The 16,588-nt window shown below is 40.0% G+C and overlaps 1 protein-coding gene across 1 annotated transcript; it reads left to right on the top strand.

Annotated features, from left to right (window-relative positions):
- Positions 1–14,652: 14,652 nt before the first annotated feature.
- Positions 14,653–16,359, top strand: LOC143890416 (hydroquinone glucosyltransferase-like). Its single transcript, XM_077395082.1, has one exon. The coding sequence runs from the start codon at positions 14,670–14,672 to the stop codon at positions 16,197–16,199; it is 1,530 nt and encodes a 509-aa protein (XP_077251197.1). The 5' UTR covers positions 14,653–14,669; the 3' UTR covers positions 16,200–16,359.
- Positions 16,360–16,588: the final 229 nt, after the last annotated feature.

Below are 16,588 nucleotides of genomic sequence, written 5' to 3'. Positions count from 1 at the left end.
GTGTTGGTCGACCGATTCCTTTTTGCTTGATTAAGACTCCTAACAAATCACGAGTTAATCCAACGGTCAGTTCACCCATCAAGCCACAATCAATGTCAATTATCCGATTTAACCATCCTAGAATGAGTGATTATCCCCAAATCTAATTTGGATCTCCAGAAGCAAAAAAAACTTGCCACTTGATGCAAATAAGAACTATCCCAATCTCACGGGAACCTAGCTCATAGCTCTGATCAGCCGATTAGATTAACATTAAGCCGATAGACTCGAGACTGGTTGGTCAATCACGAAGAGGAGATACATTTTATTTTTCCTTTACAATTTTGCTTTAGCTGTTGCATTCATCTTTCTTTCTTTCCGCCATGAGAAGTGCTCTCCATTCAGTCAATAAAAGATAAGACATGCTAATTGTGTGAAACAACCGATTACTCCAAAAGCTTGAGCTATTAGAGTTGGTGTTATTTATTCATGTATACTTCAACCCTCCCCCTTACGTGTGGCCCCGGCCCCTTTTTTGGGTTGGCCACAAATGTGGATTTTTAATATAAGGAAGTTGTTGAGTTAGCCCAAGACCTACCGTGAGGCAATAGCTCTAATACCATTTGAAACAACTAATTACTCCACAAGCTTAAGCTATTATAGTTGGTGTTATTTAATCATGTGTACTGCAAAAAAAATTGTTTGAGTTCCGCCTGACAACAATGATACCACGTTGGAAAAAGAGAATGATGTGGAAGGGCTTATAAGGACCTGTGCACCCTCCTTTAAGGGCTTATAAGGAGTTAGGCAAGATCGTCTTGTTATCTTAACGGATGCCTTTTGATCTTCTATCATCTTGACGAATGCCTTTAATTTCATCAGGAGAAGATCGTCTTGCTAATCTTTAAAATAGATGGGCACAACATAGATCAGTCCGGCACATTGCCTTGGAACTTCCAATTTGAAGTCTAGGGTTAGTCGCAAGTAGAACATAAGACGAACTTTGCCGTGGAACTTCCAAATTGAGGTCTAGGGTTGGTCACAAGTTGAACAGAAAGAAATCCAATTGCAACACAAATGGTTGTGACCCCTCTATTAAAAATCCTGGAAATTAAGTGTGAATGATGAAATTTGATTGCCCTAATTAAGGGCATGGGGTCTCCCATCGGTGTGAAACCTAAGGAGAGTAAGAGACATTGACCTTGAACATGATACATGTCCATTCCTTTGAGGAGTTTGCAAATCTCCCATGCTTATTTTTATGACTTAGGATGTAAGATCTTTTAGAAGATTGCCTGTAAGATCTTCTAGAAGATCTCCTCATCTAAGGTTGGTATTTCAATATGAATATGATTTTTTTTTTAAAATCATGTAATCTATATTAAATGGGTGGGGAAAACCCCAAGACCGAAGAGGTCTAGAGTACGAGGGGGAAGAGCAAAATACAAAGAAGATATCAATAGTATAGCTCATGGGGGAAGAAAATTAAAAAAATCTCCAAAGAGATCCGGTTCACCCCATCTCTAATTCGATCCGCCTCGCTATTAGCTGGGTGACGGACGTGCCGAAACGGAACTAAATGCCCCTCCACATGGTCTTGAATTTCATCAATCAAGTCTGCAAACATCCGTAGATGAGTTATGCTACTATCCATCCGTCTAATGGCATTTTGAGGGTCTCCATCAACTATTAACATGTCTAAAGCACTATTTGCAGTAATCCTAATGTCCCTGAAGAACAGTTCTCACCTATGTTTCGTCAGAATGAATATACCCCATAAAGGTACAATATTACATTTCCAAGTTTATAATCTTCTCCCAACTCTTTCCATAATCACATCCCAATAGACCTGGCAAATGGGTAACCCACGCGGGTACGAGTAGGACCTGCGCGGGTACATGTAAAAAATACCAGCACTTCTATGGGTAGGCTTTTCACTAACCTAGACCCAACTTGTGCGAGTTGGGTAAACCTGCGGGTAACCCAGGAAATATATATTTAATTTAAAAAAAAAAAAAAACTTTATAGAGTGCCAACTTTTACCATAAGAACCAAATTTGAACAAATCCAAGTACCAACTGTGAAATATCCCCAAATAACACAATCTTTGCGTATGGTAACCCTAAAGAAGCCTATGTAACCCACAAAATCAACATATTTACAGCTTTTTTAAAGATTTCTGGGAGAAAAGTACATGCTAAAGAGGGCTCTTGTAGTTGCAAGGGCGAGAATATGAGATTTAGGGTTTTGAGGCACCAAAAAAAAATGGAAGCTTCTTATCTGGCAAGATTGTTATGAGGATGCGGTCGGATTTCAGTTGGATGAAGACTCCTCTCCCTCTATTTCTCCTCGTATTTTTCCCTCTTCTTTGCAGCCCAAAAACCCTAAAGAATCGAGAGATGGTGGTGGGAGAAGTGGTGGCCGGCGGGCGGCTGTGGTCGGCGATGGGAGAGGGAATGCTATCTCGGGAGGTTGGGCTAGGGTTTCGTCACTTTCGTGGCTGCTTGACTCGAGTGGAAGGAGAGAAACAAAAGAAAAACCAATGAATCGATATTACTGTTTAGTCTTTAGTGAATGAAAAACAAAGAGAAAAACTAACCCTAGTTTTGACGGGTAACCCGCGGGTACAAGGGCTCGACCAAGGTCCACCCGTTGGTCACGGGTGCAGGTATTTTTTTTTGCGGGTAACAAAACTGGTACCCGTACCCGCAAATTTTGCTATGGCTGGGTGTACCCATGGGTATGGGTGCCATTTTGCCGGTCTACATCCCAAGCCCTCAATGGGATTTGCTAGCATCCATCGCAGAAGGCATTTCGTAGATGGCCTGTTGCATGTGAGTGCAGCCACCTCATGAATGGAGACAAAATCTGTTGAAAAGTGAGCCTGTGTGGCTGCTCTCACATGCAACAGACCATCCGAGAAATGCCTTTTGCGATCGACGCTAGCAAATCCCTTAATATAGATACGATTTTAAAACTTGTTTTTCAAAGTTCTTATTTACAATTTTGCCACCGGTTTCAGGTGTGTTCTCTTCCCTCTTAAGAATGTTAGCCCCTTATTGAAAAGTGTGAGAGAAGTTCATGGGTACATAAAGCTATCACCTTGTGTAGGGATTTTAATTGGGTAGAACTCACCCCCAAATGCTAGCCATTAGAGCGAGGGTTCCCATTCCCTTATAACCCATCCCCATCTCATCAACCTTACCCGTGCCCATGGGTATGGGTGCCATTTTGCCGGGTCCACATTGCAAGCCCTCCTTAATGGGATTTGCTAGCATCCATCGCAGAAGGCATTTTGTAGATGGTCTGTTGCATGTGAGTGCAGCGACCTCATGAATGGAGACAAAATCTGTTGAAAAGTGAGCCTGTGTGGCTGCTCTCACATGCAACAGACCATCCGTGAAATGCCTTCTGCGATCGATGCTAGCAAATCCCTTAATATAAATACGATTCAAAAACTTGTTTTTCAAATTTCTTATTTACAATTTTGCCACCGGTTTAAGGTGTGTTCTCTTCCCTCAAAATTTTAGCCCCTTATTGGAAAGTGTGAGAGAAGTTCACGGGTACATAGAGCTATCACCTACTTAGGGATTTTAATTGGGTAGAACTCACCCCTAAATGCTAGCCATTAGAGGGAGGATTCGCATTCCCTTATAACCCATCCCCATCTCATCAACTTTACCGATGTGAGACTTTTGCTTTTGCGTGGAAACTCCAACAATCTCCCCCTCTACGCGGAAGCAACGTGGACAATCTCGCCCCTCCATGCAGTGGTAACGTGGGAACCACGAGATACTACACCGGGGTTTCCGAGATCTTCCCCGAGGAATATTTCCGCCCACAGAAGCAAACCGGGGTTACCACGACCTGAGCTCTGGTACCATTTTTATGGATTTTAACTGGGTAGAACTCACACCTAAACTCTAGCCATTAGAGGGAGGGTGCCCATTTCCTTATAACCCATCCCCATCCTGTCGACTTTAGCAATGTGGGACTTTTGCTTTTGCGTGAAACCCCAACACATTGTATAGTGAATCAGAGGAGGAATTGGGGACCACTCGCATGGGCCTTTGTGTGAGCCCACACCAGGGATTTGGCCAAACTATTTCGAAATGGTTGTTAATCTGGCGTGCAATAGCACACAGGGCACCCCCAGCTCAGTTTCTGTACGTGTTGAAAACGTACAGAAACATTCACATGCTTCTGCCCATGGGCTTGCAGTAAGTCTATGAGGTCCCACATATATGTGTCAAAGACTCACAAAACATCCTTCTTACCGACATGCCGTCTATAATTTCACCATTATTTGGGTGGCAATGACTATATATGATCAACTCTTTAAAGAAAAATCTTTAATTGACTTGTTTTGTTCTTGCAAATCTTCTCAAATTTATCTCCAAGTGCTTGTGACGTACTTGTTTAGCTTTGTCCACTCCTTTGGACGGAGTTTGCAAAGACATCCTATATTTGTTTTGATGACATAGCATGTAATATCTTTTAAAAAATCGCATCATCTACCCCTATAATGAACAAGATTGTCTCTACCTTCTTCCTTAACTCGTTCAATATGCTTTTATGATTGGCGTTGAGACCAGCTTCATCTTCTGTTGTGGCTGGTTAGGTGTAGCCTTCCACGACAATCTCCCATTACTCGTGATTCAACTAATACCATTCATATGGATATTCCATTTGAAAGTCTACAATCTCCCATAACTCGTGATTCAACCGATACGTACCTTTCCTATGGATGTTCCATTTGCTATAACTGACCTTGTTTATGTTGGGTATATAATATGACCCATGTATGTTCTAATATAAGCCCAATAGGTAATGGACCAGGTGTAGTGGGCCCATTTGGGCTGGAGCCCATTAACCTCTTATAACCCTAGTGTATCTCTATATATAGGGGCTGGAGGCAACAAACTTGGTATTCCAAATTAGATACCTTGGGTGTAATGCTTCAAGCAACCTCTTGCTTGACCTAATTACTATAACAATCTTGATATGAAAGTAAGTTTTTTGAAAAGCCGGGAATCACCCTTGGCCTAGCCCATTATATGAAAAACTACTTTCCCTTTTGAGAATGCAGTGAGTGCAAACCGATTGAAACACCATTTTAATTATACCAAGAAGCTGATCTCTAAGGAAGAGACAGTGTGAGTCAGTTAGATTATTCTAAACTAATTGGTAGCCTCATATTTGTGTTGCACTAGGCCAGACATAGCCTTTACAGTTGGCACGTTTTTACTAGCAATACTGGCCATGAGCATAAAGATGCCCTTATGAGGCTGATGAGATACCTTTCGTGTACTCAAGAGTATGCTCAAAACTATGGTGGCCATCCACTTCTTTTGGAAGAATATTCTGATGAATCATGGGGATCAGAATCAGGGGACAGCAAATCTACTTCTTTTGTGTGGAAGTCGAATTGGAACTTTATGCTCTAGCTTCCGTTGCAAATGAAAGCAGAGGAGCTAAAGATTTTGATTATGGTTATGGACATTCCACTAACCCAGTTAAGGATTAGTTCCTTAAGTGTGTTCTGTGATAATCAAGCTACAATTACGATTGTGAAGATCTCACTCTTTAATGGTAAGAGGAGACATCTTAGGCTGAAAATATCATGCCGAATTATCTCAAGAACACGAGATTATCACTTTGATTGATACGAAATCGAAGGATAATATGGCCGATGCTCTCATATAGGGGCTGACCAAAGATCGAATATTCAAAACTGTGGGGGAGATGGGGTTAAAGTCTATATAGACAGGACTTAACCTACATCCATGTTATTTTGAATCTTTGAATCTCCCTTTTGGCCAAGATAAGCACTTGATATGTTTCGACGATGTTTACAGTTGCTGTGTGTCATTCCACATTTGATGACATGTCCTTTTTGGGAAAGGTTGTACATTCCAAACTTGATGATACAGCTTAACGCAAATATGGATAAGATGACTGTAACATTCCAAAAAGAAACATGAAATGGTTCTTTGCAAAAGAAACTATTTGGTCTTGTTCTTTAATGAAACTTGACAATTAGGAATGGTTATTTGCAAAAGAAGCTGTTTAGGTCTTGTTCTTTATTAAAACTTGACAATGATGCTTATGGTGAGAGTGATACTGATAATTTTTTCAGCCATTTTGAATTGTACTAAGTTCTTCTTCAGGTAGAACTAGATACTTTAGTGTTTTACATAAATGATTGGATTCATTTTCATGAAATCCATATTTGGTAATTCACAGGGATTGGCGAAAAGGAGGAACTTGTCTTGATTTGGACTTTGATGAAGATGACTTACTTGATGAGTAAATCTTCTAAAGTCATAAAGACTATGCTTACATTTCAGTATGCATAGAGTTCACTTTTTTGTGGAACTTTATTTTGGATCTTGATGAGAATCATACCTCATGAATGAATTCATCTAAGATCAGTGGGGTTCACTTATATGTGAAACTACCTTTTGGTTGAGTTTAGCTTGTTGTATATCTAAACCTCATGGTTTCTCATAAAACGATTCATGTTTTCATTTGGATTACAGATCTTTTATGATATAGACCATATGGTGATATGGATGATTCAATAATTTTGTTTGGACATCACATTATCTATCTATTAGATTGTGCTATATGTAGAACATAGGAGGAGATTGTTGGGTATATAATATGACCCATGTATGTTCTAATATAAGCCCAATAGGTAATGGACCAGGTGTAGTGGGCCCATTTGGGCTGGAGCCCATTAACCTCTTATAACCCTAGTGTATCTCTATATATAGGGGCTGGAGGCAACAAACTTGGTATTCCAAATTAGATACCTTGGGTGTAATGCTTCAAGCAACCTCTTGCTTGACCTAATTACTATAACAGTTTACTCACAAGGCTCTGAGAGCAATTTGATGGGAACAACCTTGATGTTACTCCTTAGGAGCTTGGTGGTAGCCCCACAATTAATTTTTTTTATATCGATGAAAAGTATTTTACAAAAGCTATTTTTTATCTCTTGACTAGAAACTAGGCTACAACCATACTCTTACTCTTACTTTAGCTTCTTTGCTAGCTCAAAACATTCACATGCTTGGTATTTCTAGGTATTCTCTCAACCCTTTTAGATATATACTTGGCTGTACCTAGATTAGTTTGTCCGTATATTTGTTGTTAGAATAGATCAGATCTAATAAGATCTGACCGTTGGATCTAGAGAGATAGATTTGGTTGATGAGGTAGTTAGTTTAGATGTAAGTTAATGAGATCAGGATTATCTTTTATCTTCATCCTTATCTTTAATCTCCTTCTATTCTTATCCACTGAGTGCTTTATATAAGCATAGTCTAGTGTTGATTGTAATTGATGAAGATGAATAAAAGAATAGTGAAAAAAATATTTATCAATATTCGAACAATATATGCCTCCTCTTGCCAAATATTGGTACATAGTCTCTCTTCATCAGGCAAGAAATTGACTAAGAAAACATTAGACTCCAAACCAACTATAGGGATATTTTTTATTAAGGGATTTTTGCTGATTAGTCCCTCCATGGCAAAATAATTGCTTATTAGTCCCTAAGAAAAGCATATTAGCTGAACAATCCTACTTTTAGAAAATATTTGCTAAAAGTTCCCTAAAACTCAGAAACTTCAATTTTCTCCGTTTAAATTTTAAAATGGCAAAGTTACCCCCAAACCCATTTAATCAGTTTTAGCCTTTTTTTATTTCCCTTCCAATATTTTTGGAAAAAAACTAGGACATAAGCAACAATATCATCTCTTCCAATATTCTCGTAAAAAAACCTTCAACAAAAAATCATTTCAGGAATTAAATAATTTGAAAATCCCTCTAAAATAAATTAAATAGGCTTGGTTTGAGTTATCTTTTCTTCATAGATTAATAAAGTAAGAAATTTTAGGAATATTTTTTGTTTCTAACTTTTCTAACAAATTCTTATCTTGGTTGGATTGCAAGAAAATATCTCTGATGGAAAATTATTTCTAAGGAATTTTTTTTCCATTGAGGAATTATGTCTGATTAATTTAGAGAGATAACATCATAGACCGAAGGTCCCTAACTGAAAATTTGAATAGGGTTGGTTTACCTTATCTTTTTTTATGTGTAAGAAATAAGAAATTTTAGATTATTTTTCATTTTCGAACTTTTGTTTTGGGAATAAGAAGTAGGATTTGGCTTCTAATCTTAGGAGAAGAAGAAGGGAGAATGTCAATGGGAAAGTCAATATTGGAAGAGATAATATTATTGCTTATTTCCTAGTTTTTTTTCAAAAATATTGAAAGGGAAATAAAAAAAAACGCTAAAACGGATTAAATGGGTTGGGGGTAAATTTGTCATTTTAAAATTATAAACGGAGAAAATTGAAGTTCGTGAGTTTTAGGGACCTTTTAGCAAATATTTTCTAAAACTAGGACTATTAGCTAATATGCTTTTCTTAGGGACTAATAAGCAATTATTTTGCCATGTAAGGACTAATTAGCAAAAATCCCTTTTCTAGGAGACTTAAGATTTTTAATCTTCTTCTTCTTCTTGAAAAGGTTGTCCTAAGTTAAATAAGAGATGATTACATGTGCACTTCGGGGGATATAGACTCCCCCATATACAAGTAAGCGCTCTGTAAGCTCCCGATTTGGCAAGGCGATCAACCAAATAGTTTGCATTTCTAGGCAAATAAGAGAAAGACAACAAACACAATATACAATTTTTTTTAATCTCATTTAATAGATTAGCAAGTTTCCATGAATTACGTTATTACCTTCGACCACGACACGATGTTGGAAAAGTCACTTTCTACTTCCAAGTTCCCTCCACGAAGGTGTTGGGTTGCTACAATAGAGCTGATATATTCTAACATGAACCATGACAGCCAGAGAGAGAGAGAGAGAGAGAGAGAGAGAGAGAGAGAGAGAGAGAGAGAGAGAGAGAGAGAGAGAGAGAGAGAGAGAGAGAGAGAGAGAGAGAGAGAGAGAGAGAGAGAGAGAGAGAGAGAGAGAGAGAGAGAGAGAGAGAGAGAGAGAGAGAGAGAGAGAGAGAGAGAGAGAGAGAGAGAGAGCGTTTGTGGGGCTATAATTTGTGGGGCCAGTCATATATGGACTGCGGGATGATGAAGTAAGGGTGATCGTTGTGTGGCTATAATTTGTGGGGCCAGTCAAATATGGACTGCGGGATGATGATGTAAGGGTGATCGAACCTCGCTCTTCGTCACACAAAAGGTAGATGATTTTCAATGGCTTACGTCAGCTTTGCATTTTTTTTTCTACTGCCGATGAATTCGTACCCCCTTTAGGATAATTCGCACCCTCAATGTGAATTGAAGTTAAAAAAGCCTTAACATACCCATCATTATAGGGGTGTAAACGAGCCGAGCCGAGCTTGGCCAGGCTCGGCTCGGTCAGGCTCGGCCAGGCTCGCGAGCCTTACCGAGCTCGGGTTATATTATGTTCGCACCCCTCATCTTCCCTGGACAGCCCTACTAGTGTAATTTGACTACTTTTTTTACACTATGGGGGTGGTCCTAGTAACAAATGGGGTTCCTAAAATGAAGTGACATATTTTGCCTCCCCCCCTTCTTCACTCCTTGGACAACCCTTTTAATTTATATATTAATATAATATATATATATATATATATATATATATATATATATATATATATTTAAATATATTAAATTCTTAACGAGCCGAGCCTGGCCTAAATCGGGCTCGGCTCGTTAAGCTTAACGAGCCTGGCAAGCCGGCTCGGCTCGGCTTGTTAAGGATTTGAGCCGAGTTTTTTTCGAGCAAGCTTCCGAGCCCGAGCCAAAATTGACACCCTTACCCATCAAAATAAAAAAAGTCTGCCACTTTAGAGGGGTAGTGCGATTTATCCTCCAGTGGGTGTGAATATATGGTTTTCCTTTTCTTTTTTATTTTTTAATCTCAGCCTTTCACAAAGGGGAGTGAAAAATCGACTCCCCATGTGTCTTTCTCTCTCCTCTAGGTTAGAGAGAGAAAGTGGAGAGAGATAGACACATGGGGAGTCGATTCATCCCTTAGGGGAGTCGATTTATCACTGCCCTTCACAAATTGTTGAGCAGATTTCAATCCCATGCGATGGACACGTGAGTGCTTAATTATATCAGCTATGTGGTGAGAGCTTAGATCAGCAATGCGGTGAATCGATACCAGATTCCGGTGTAACATGGATCCAGCAAGAGCAAGTCATATTGCACGATTCTCTTACATTTAAATAAACAAAAATGTGTCCCCAATTTCTTCTATACACTAGTTTAAGCAGGCATTGCCATTTTTATCTCGGGTAGGTTTGCGAGTTTGAACCAGGCCACAACCTCGAGAGAGATTTTATTTTATAGTGGGTGGAGGAGTTTTGAGAAAATATGTGTTGCAAACCTACTATTCCTCTCATAAACCAATAAATAAGCTTACAAATTCGCAAAATAATGAATTGGGGACTTGGGGGCAGTTAGGATCTAGGGTAAACATTTTGTCTGTATAAAATATTTACTAGAACATGAGTTTTTAATGTTTAGTAAGTTTTTTCTTTTTTCTTTTTGGAGTTTGTTCCAGAATTGACGCCACTGCGCTGTTCATAATCAGGATTGAATTTCTTAAATTTCTGGTTCTTTGGATTGGTTTTCTTGCTTGCATAAGTTTATTATAGAATCATCTTGTCTGTTCTTGTTCCAAAAATATTTTATCAAAGAACAAAGGTGCCATGAGCAGAGGATATATAGCAATAGCAAGTATATCCAAGGATAAGATCAACCCAGGTTTACTATTCCAGTTTTGAATATCCCCACTAAAAATTAAGTTGAATGTTCTTGTTAATGGAATTTCCCTCTCAAGCTCCGTTTCTTTCGATGTAAAATGGGTGTAAAAACAAATTTTCCTCTCATTTTTAATTAATTTTTGAGGTTGTTTCAAATCCATCACGACTAAATGCGTCGTCCACAAAATACCTTTCCACTCTTTCATTAGGGGCTGAGATGAATCTCACTCTTCTGTTTCTTTTTTCTTTTAATAGTGAAATTTTATTGATAAGGAAGGGTCACGAGTCACGACCTAGACAGTCATGGGGACGAAAAAGAGAAAACACTAGAAGAAAATCAATGCTCAAGGAGGTAAAAAATCAAAGATCACCAACGCATGTCTAGACACTCTAGCGTGAGCTAGACTGTCCACCTCTCCACTTGCTGACCTCTTGACGTGATGAAAGCATAACTAGGTGGTGCTCCACACAGTTGAATATCTCATCTATGAACTCTAAAAATCTACGAGGCTAGGGAGATCATCCATCCAATCATCTAATGACATTTTGGGTATCTCCCTCTACTATGAGCTTACCATATCTCTGTTAAAGTATAAAAGATTAAATAATGCCATCTCCAACAGCTTAAGCTTTTAGAGTAACTGGTAGTTTTCACATGGTATCAAAGACAAAGGTCCTAAGTTCAAACCGCCTTGATAGCAAAAATCCACATACAATGGCTAAACCCAAAATAGGGGCCACATATACCACATGTACCATGTCTAGGCAAACCTGAAAAGAGGGGCCACACGTGAGGGGGAGCGTTAAAGTATAAAAGATTAAATAACACCATCTCCAACAGCTTAAGCTTTTGGAGTAATTGGTTGTTTCACAATCTCTACCCACCATCAATGTAGTGTTCCTAAGGAACAATCTAACTTCTGCATCATTTGAATCCTTAATTCCAACCGGCCCATAAAAGGCCAACTTCGTAAGACCATTTTCATCTCTAAGAATGCCCACAATACTTGCTAGTCAGAATTCCCTAACCTAGAACCATCGAAGTTGAACTTCAACTACCAGTCGGGTCAGGGGGATTCATCTGGGGCGACGATTGCCTCATAATCCTTACTAAGGTAAATCTCCATCCAACACCGTTCAATGTTTGTTGCCAAATAGAAGTTGAAGGTAGGAAGGACATTAGTACAAGAAATGACTAGAGATATGATCATCAGGTAAGAAGTGTAAGTACTTTTAACTACATTCTTAAAAGTGCGAGCATTCCTCTCGATAGAGGCCAACAAGATGGGCTTCTATAAAATCATGCCCTAGCTTAGTCACATCGCAAAGAACTAACTATTGAGAAACTTGAAATTGTGAACAGGGAAACTCAAGAGATCCTGGATGAGTCCATTGTTTTGGCTTATGCCTCTTGAGTGTACCTGCAATGGAGATGCATATGGTCCAATGACTCACCCACATTCATACAAAAGGTACAATGATCAACAATAAGCATGTGGCATCAACGGAGTTGACCTATAGTCCAAACTTGTTCAAAAAAGTTGTCCACCGGACGCGAAAACTCAAGGTGGTGCTGGAATGCTGCAAACTTTGGAAAGTTGAGGAGGAGGGGAAGAAGCTAGGTGGAGATAGAATGACTTAACGGAGAAGAGTCCATAGGCGTTGAAATCTTTTCGTTAAAGTATGTTTTTTTAATCACAGCCTTCATGAAAAAGCGGAAGGCTGATTTATGGGGGACACGCTGTCATGGTATCCCTAGGACTGCCAATAATTTAGCGGATCGCCTTGCTAAATCCAGAGCATTAAGGGACTCTTTTTACTCTGGGGTTTCTCTCCCAAATGACGTGAACCTGTAATGTCTTATTTTTCCTCTTAATATAGCTATCTTTTACTCAAGAGAGAAAAAAACACTAGTCATGTTGAAGTGAAACAGGAGCTGAATTTTGTTCTGTAAAAGATTTTTTCAAAGATCCAAACAGCCTCTTAAAATGCTAGTATATGTGAAACAACCAGTTACTCCAAACGCTTAAGCTGTTGGAGAAGGCATTATTTAACCTTCTATACTTTAACAATCCCCCCCACCTGCGGCCCCTCTTTCTAGGGTTAGCCTACACGTGGCACACATGGCTCCTCTTTTGGTTTGGAAATTGCGTGTGGAATTTTGCAATCGATGAGCTAGGTTTGAACTATGGACCTTTGGCTCGGATACCATGTAAAACAACTAGTTGCTCCAAAAAGCTTAAGCTGTTGAAGAAGGCATTTTTTAATCTTCTATATTTTAAGCGTATCTTTACTTTATTTACCATTTTAAATCTTCACGCTCTAGAAATCAAATCAAGCGACAAACATGTGTGACAAACATGTGTAGTGGTTGAGCATGGTGATCTCAAGAGCCGTCGTAATACGATCGATTAGACTTGTTAAATTAGTGGTGATTGGTTGATCCGAACTACTCAATCAAGGTGTCGAATTATGGGTCCTCGGCTGAATGCTGACCCTTTTTTATGTGGCACCATCGTTCCCGACAAGGCCCACAAAAAAGTAATAAAAATATGGTAAATATTACATTTTCATCCCTCTTCTTCCCCAGACGACACACCCTATAGTGTGAAAAACAGAGAAGTCACAGATAGAATAGAGGGGGCTGGCCCGGGGAAGAAAAGGGAGCCAAAAAACCACTTCAAAAATATATATTTGCGTGGTGGTGTAATTGAAGTGGTTGTGCACCTTTAACACCGAATAGTGTAGTCGTACAATGCTCTGTCACGCACCACCAAAAACATTTACACTAGGGCAGTGATAATTCCCCCCTCTTATGGCTATTCCCCCTCCCACCCGAGCCCGTTTTCGTTAACTTTCATAAAGTCTGTAATGAATTCTTGTTTTTTTAGGTTAGGAAATTAATTGGAATGGATATTTTGTGAACTTGCTTCTAGAAACTTCCCACCAAACGAAGTTACAAGTGGCAGGATATTTACATAATCACTGAATTGACAACATTCAAATGGGGTGTGGAAATATCAAAGCAGAAAAAGGTCAATAGTCTGCATCACGGGTTTGATTTTTGTGCCAGGGAACATCCCATGTGGACGGCCAGGATCCTCTAACCATGAGGACAGAAGGATTCTACGTGGATTCGTACTGTGAATGTTCTAAAGAATCAGTACCCATCTATGACATCACAACCCATCCATGAAAATTTCCTCAGTTAATTTTCAAAATTACCTTTCAACCCAAAGAAAAACCCAACTGAAGGAGCAAAATTCCTAGGTTTAGGCACCAAAGAACCAGTGGGCCCCTCACTGTTTGGTTGATCTTCTCCATTCATTTGTTGGGCCCAAATCTAGATGGTGTGTGCCTAGAGAATCTTCTCCATAGGATGTTCCTAACACTTGGATTTGTAGATGTTTAAAATTGACAGCACAGTTGGGCCCACATTTGGGTGATCTTCACCGTTCATTTGTTGGGTCCCTGATCTAGATGGGTGTGCCCAGAAAATCTTCTCCGTAGAATGTTCATAACCCTCCGATTTGTAGATGTCTAAAATGGACAGCACAGTATAAAAAAACACACAGATCGGAAGGTTAGGATCATCCTCTGGAGAAGATTTTCTAGGGACACACTATTTACATTTGGACCCAACAAATGAACGATTTGGATCACCCAAACAATATGGGCCCCACGGCCTTTTTGGGCTACACGTGCAGGTACGACCCTATTCTCCTTTTTTTTTAATATCTCCCAGTGAAAAAAAATAATTGCACTTGGGTGATTGATTGCATAGAGCTTACGTTATAATGGCATCACAAGGTTAGAATTCCCAACACGATTCTCTCCTATCTTGAATACTCCGACCCTTCTCCATCACAGATAATTTAATACCACCCCACAAATAAACAACCCAAAATAAGCTTTGAATGAGAGGAGAGGAAAAAAAAAATGCTCTATATAAGCTTGTTCACATGCATTTCCCACTTCACCAACAACACAAAAGAAGAAAGAAGAAGAAGAAAGTTGCAGCCATGGCAACAGAAAGCCAACAACAACAACAACCCCACATAGCGATTCTACCGAGTCCAGGCATGGGTCATCTAATCCCACTCGCCGAGTTAGCCAAACGACTCGTTCTCCACAACTTCTCAGTAACATTCATATCTCTCGCAGCTGATTCTTCCTCCAAAGCCCAAGACTCTATCGTTAATGCCCTTCCTAAAAACGTTAATTCCATTTGTCTCCCCCCAATTTCCCTCGAGGACACCCCTCCTAACACTAAAATCGAAACCCTTATTTCCCTTACTGTCTCTCGTTCTCTCCCTTCACTCCGTAACGTTCTCAAAGCCCTAAAATCAACGACCCACCTCGTTGCCCTAGTCGTCGATCTTTTCGCAGCCGAAGCTTTCGATGTCGCCGGAGAATTCGGCATCTCGCCGTTCATTTTCTTCCCGTCGACGGCCATGTTGTTATCTCTAGTTTTCCATTTGCCCACACTAGATGCCACGTGGCAAGGCGAATACAGAGATCTACCCGAACCGGTTAAACTCCCGGGTTGCTACCCGGTTCATGGTAAAGATTTGTTGGACCCGGTTCAAGACCGACAGGACGATGCGTATTGTGTTTTTCTACACCTTGCGGAACGATTCAAGTATGCAAAAGGGATTTTAATAAATAGTTTTTGGGATATGGAACCGGGAGCTATAAAGGCTTTGACCGAACAAAAACCGGGAATTCCACCGCTTTACCCGGTCGGACCGCTTATACAGACCGGTTCGAGAACCGGGTCGGACGAGTCGGAGTGTTTGAAATGGTTGGACGAGCAGCCACCCGGTTCTGTGTTGTTTATTTCTTTTGGAAGTGGTGGGACCCTCTCGCTTGAGCAATTGACTGAATTAGCCTTGGGGTTAGATATGAGTGAGCAAAGGTTTTTGTGGGTTGTGAGAACCCCACATGAAAAAGAGGCAAATGCAACTTTTTTCAGTTCTCAGAGCATTAAAGACCCTTTTGATTTTTTGCCAAAAGGGTTCTTAGATAGAACAAAGGGGGTAGGTCTAGTGGTCCCGGACTGGGCCCCACAGATACAAGTGCTTAGCCATGTTTCAACAGGTGGGTTCCTCACTCACTGTGGTTGGAACTCAACACTTGAGAGCGTGGTGCATGGTGTGCCGTTGATCGGGTGGCCTCTTTATGCGGAGCAAAAGATGAACGCTGTAATATTGGTGGAGGATTTAAAGGTGGCTCTGAGGCCTAAAGCTAATGAGAATGGTTTGGTAGGGAGGCTTGAAATTGCGAGAGTGGTGAAAGGTCTTATGGAAGGAGAGGAAGGGAAAGGGGTGCGAAGTCGAATGAGAGACCTTAAAGATGGGGCCTCTAGGGTATTAGCTGAAGAGGGTTCTTCTTACAAGGCTCTTTCTGAGGTTGCTCGCCAATGGAAAAGCGCCAAGATTGTGTAGTACTGCTCTTCTTTTTCCTTTTCTGTGTACCTATCTAGTCTACTTGTGAAAGTTTTTTCCTTGTTTTTTTTCTCCACTTTGTATTATTTTAATACTGTTGCTTGTATTTTTCTTCTTTAGTGTACTCTTCAGTCTCCTCAATCATTAAGCAAATTACCTCTGTTTGGCTTGCAAGAATAACATTTTGTTGGATATGTTTTTCTACCGAAGATTTTTTCTTTTCACAATTTAGAGGAAAATAATATGATTATGGTTGAGTTGGAGGGATATCATGGCAGGTTGAAGGCATGGTTTTAAATTTCGGCCGCGATCCGAAATTTCGGTGGGACCGAAACCGAAATTGAATTTCGGCCTCTAACAAATTTCGGCCGAAATTTCAAGAAAATGCC

This window comes from Tasmannia lanceolata, unplaced genomic scaffold (genome assembly GCF_043159265.1).
Source record: "Tasmannia lanceolata isolate RefF3 unplaced genomic scaffold, GAP_Taslan_0.1 ptg000013l, whole genome shotgun sequence".
In the NCBI taxonomy this organism is placed as follows: domain Eukaryota; kingdom Viridiplantae; phylum Streptophyta; class Magnoliopsida; order Canellales; family Winteraceae; genus Tasmannia; species Tasmannia lanceolata.
The sequence above is the reverse complement of the archived record's forward strand: the minus strand, read 5'-3'. Positions and strand labels throughout refer to the sequence as shown.

Coding starts and splice junctions, on each gene's coding strand:
- LOC143890416 (XM_077395082.1), top strand. CDS start 14,670: ATGAGAGGAGAGGAAAAAAAAAATGCTCTATATAAGCTTGTTCACATG.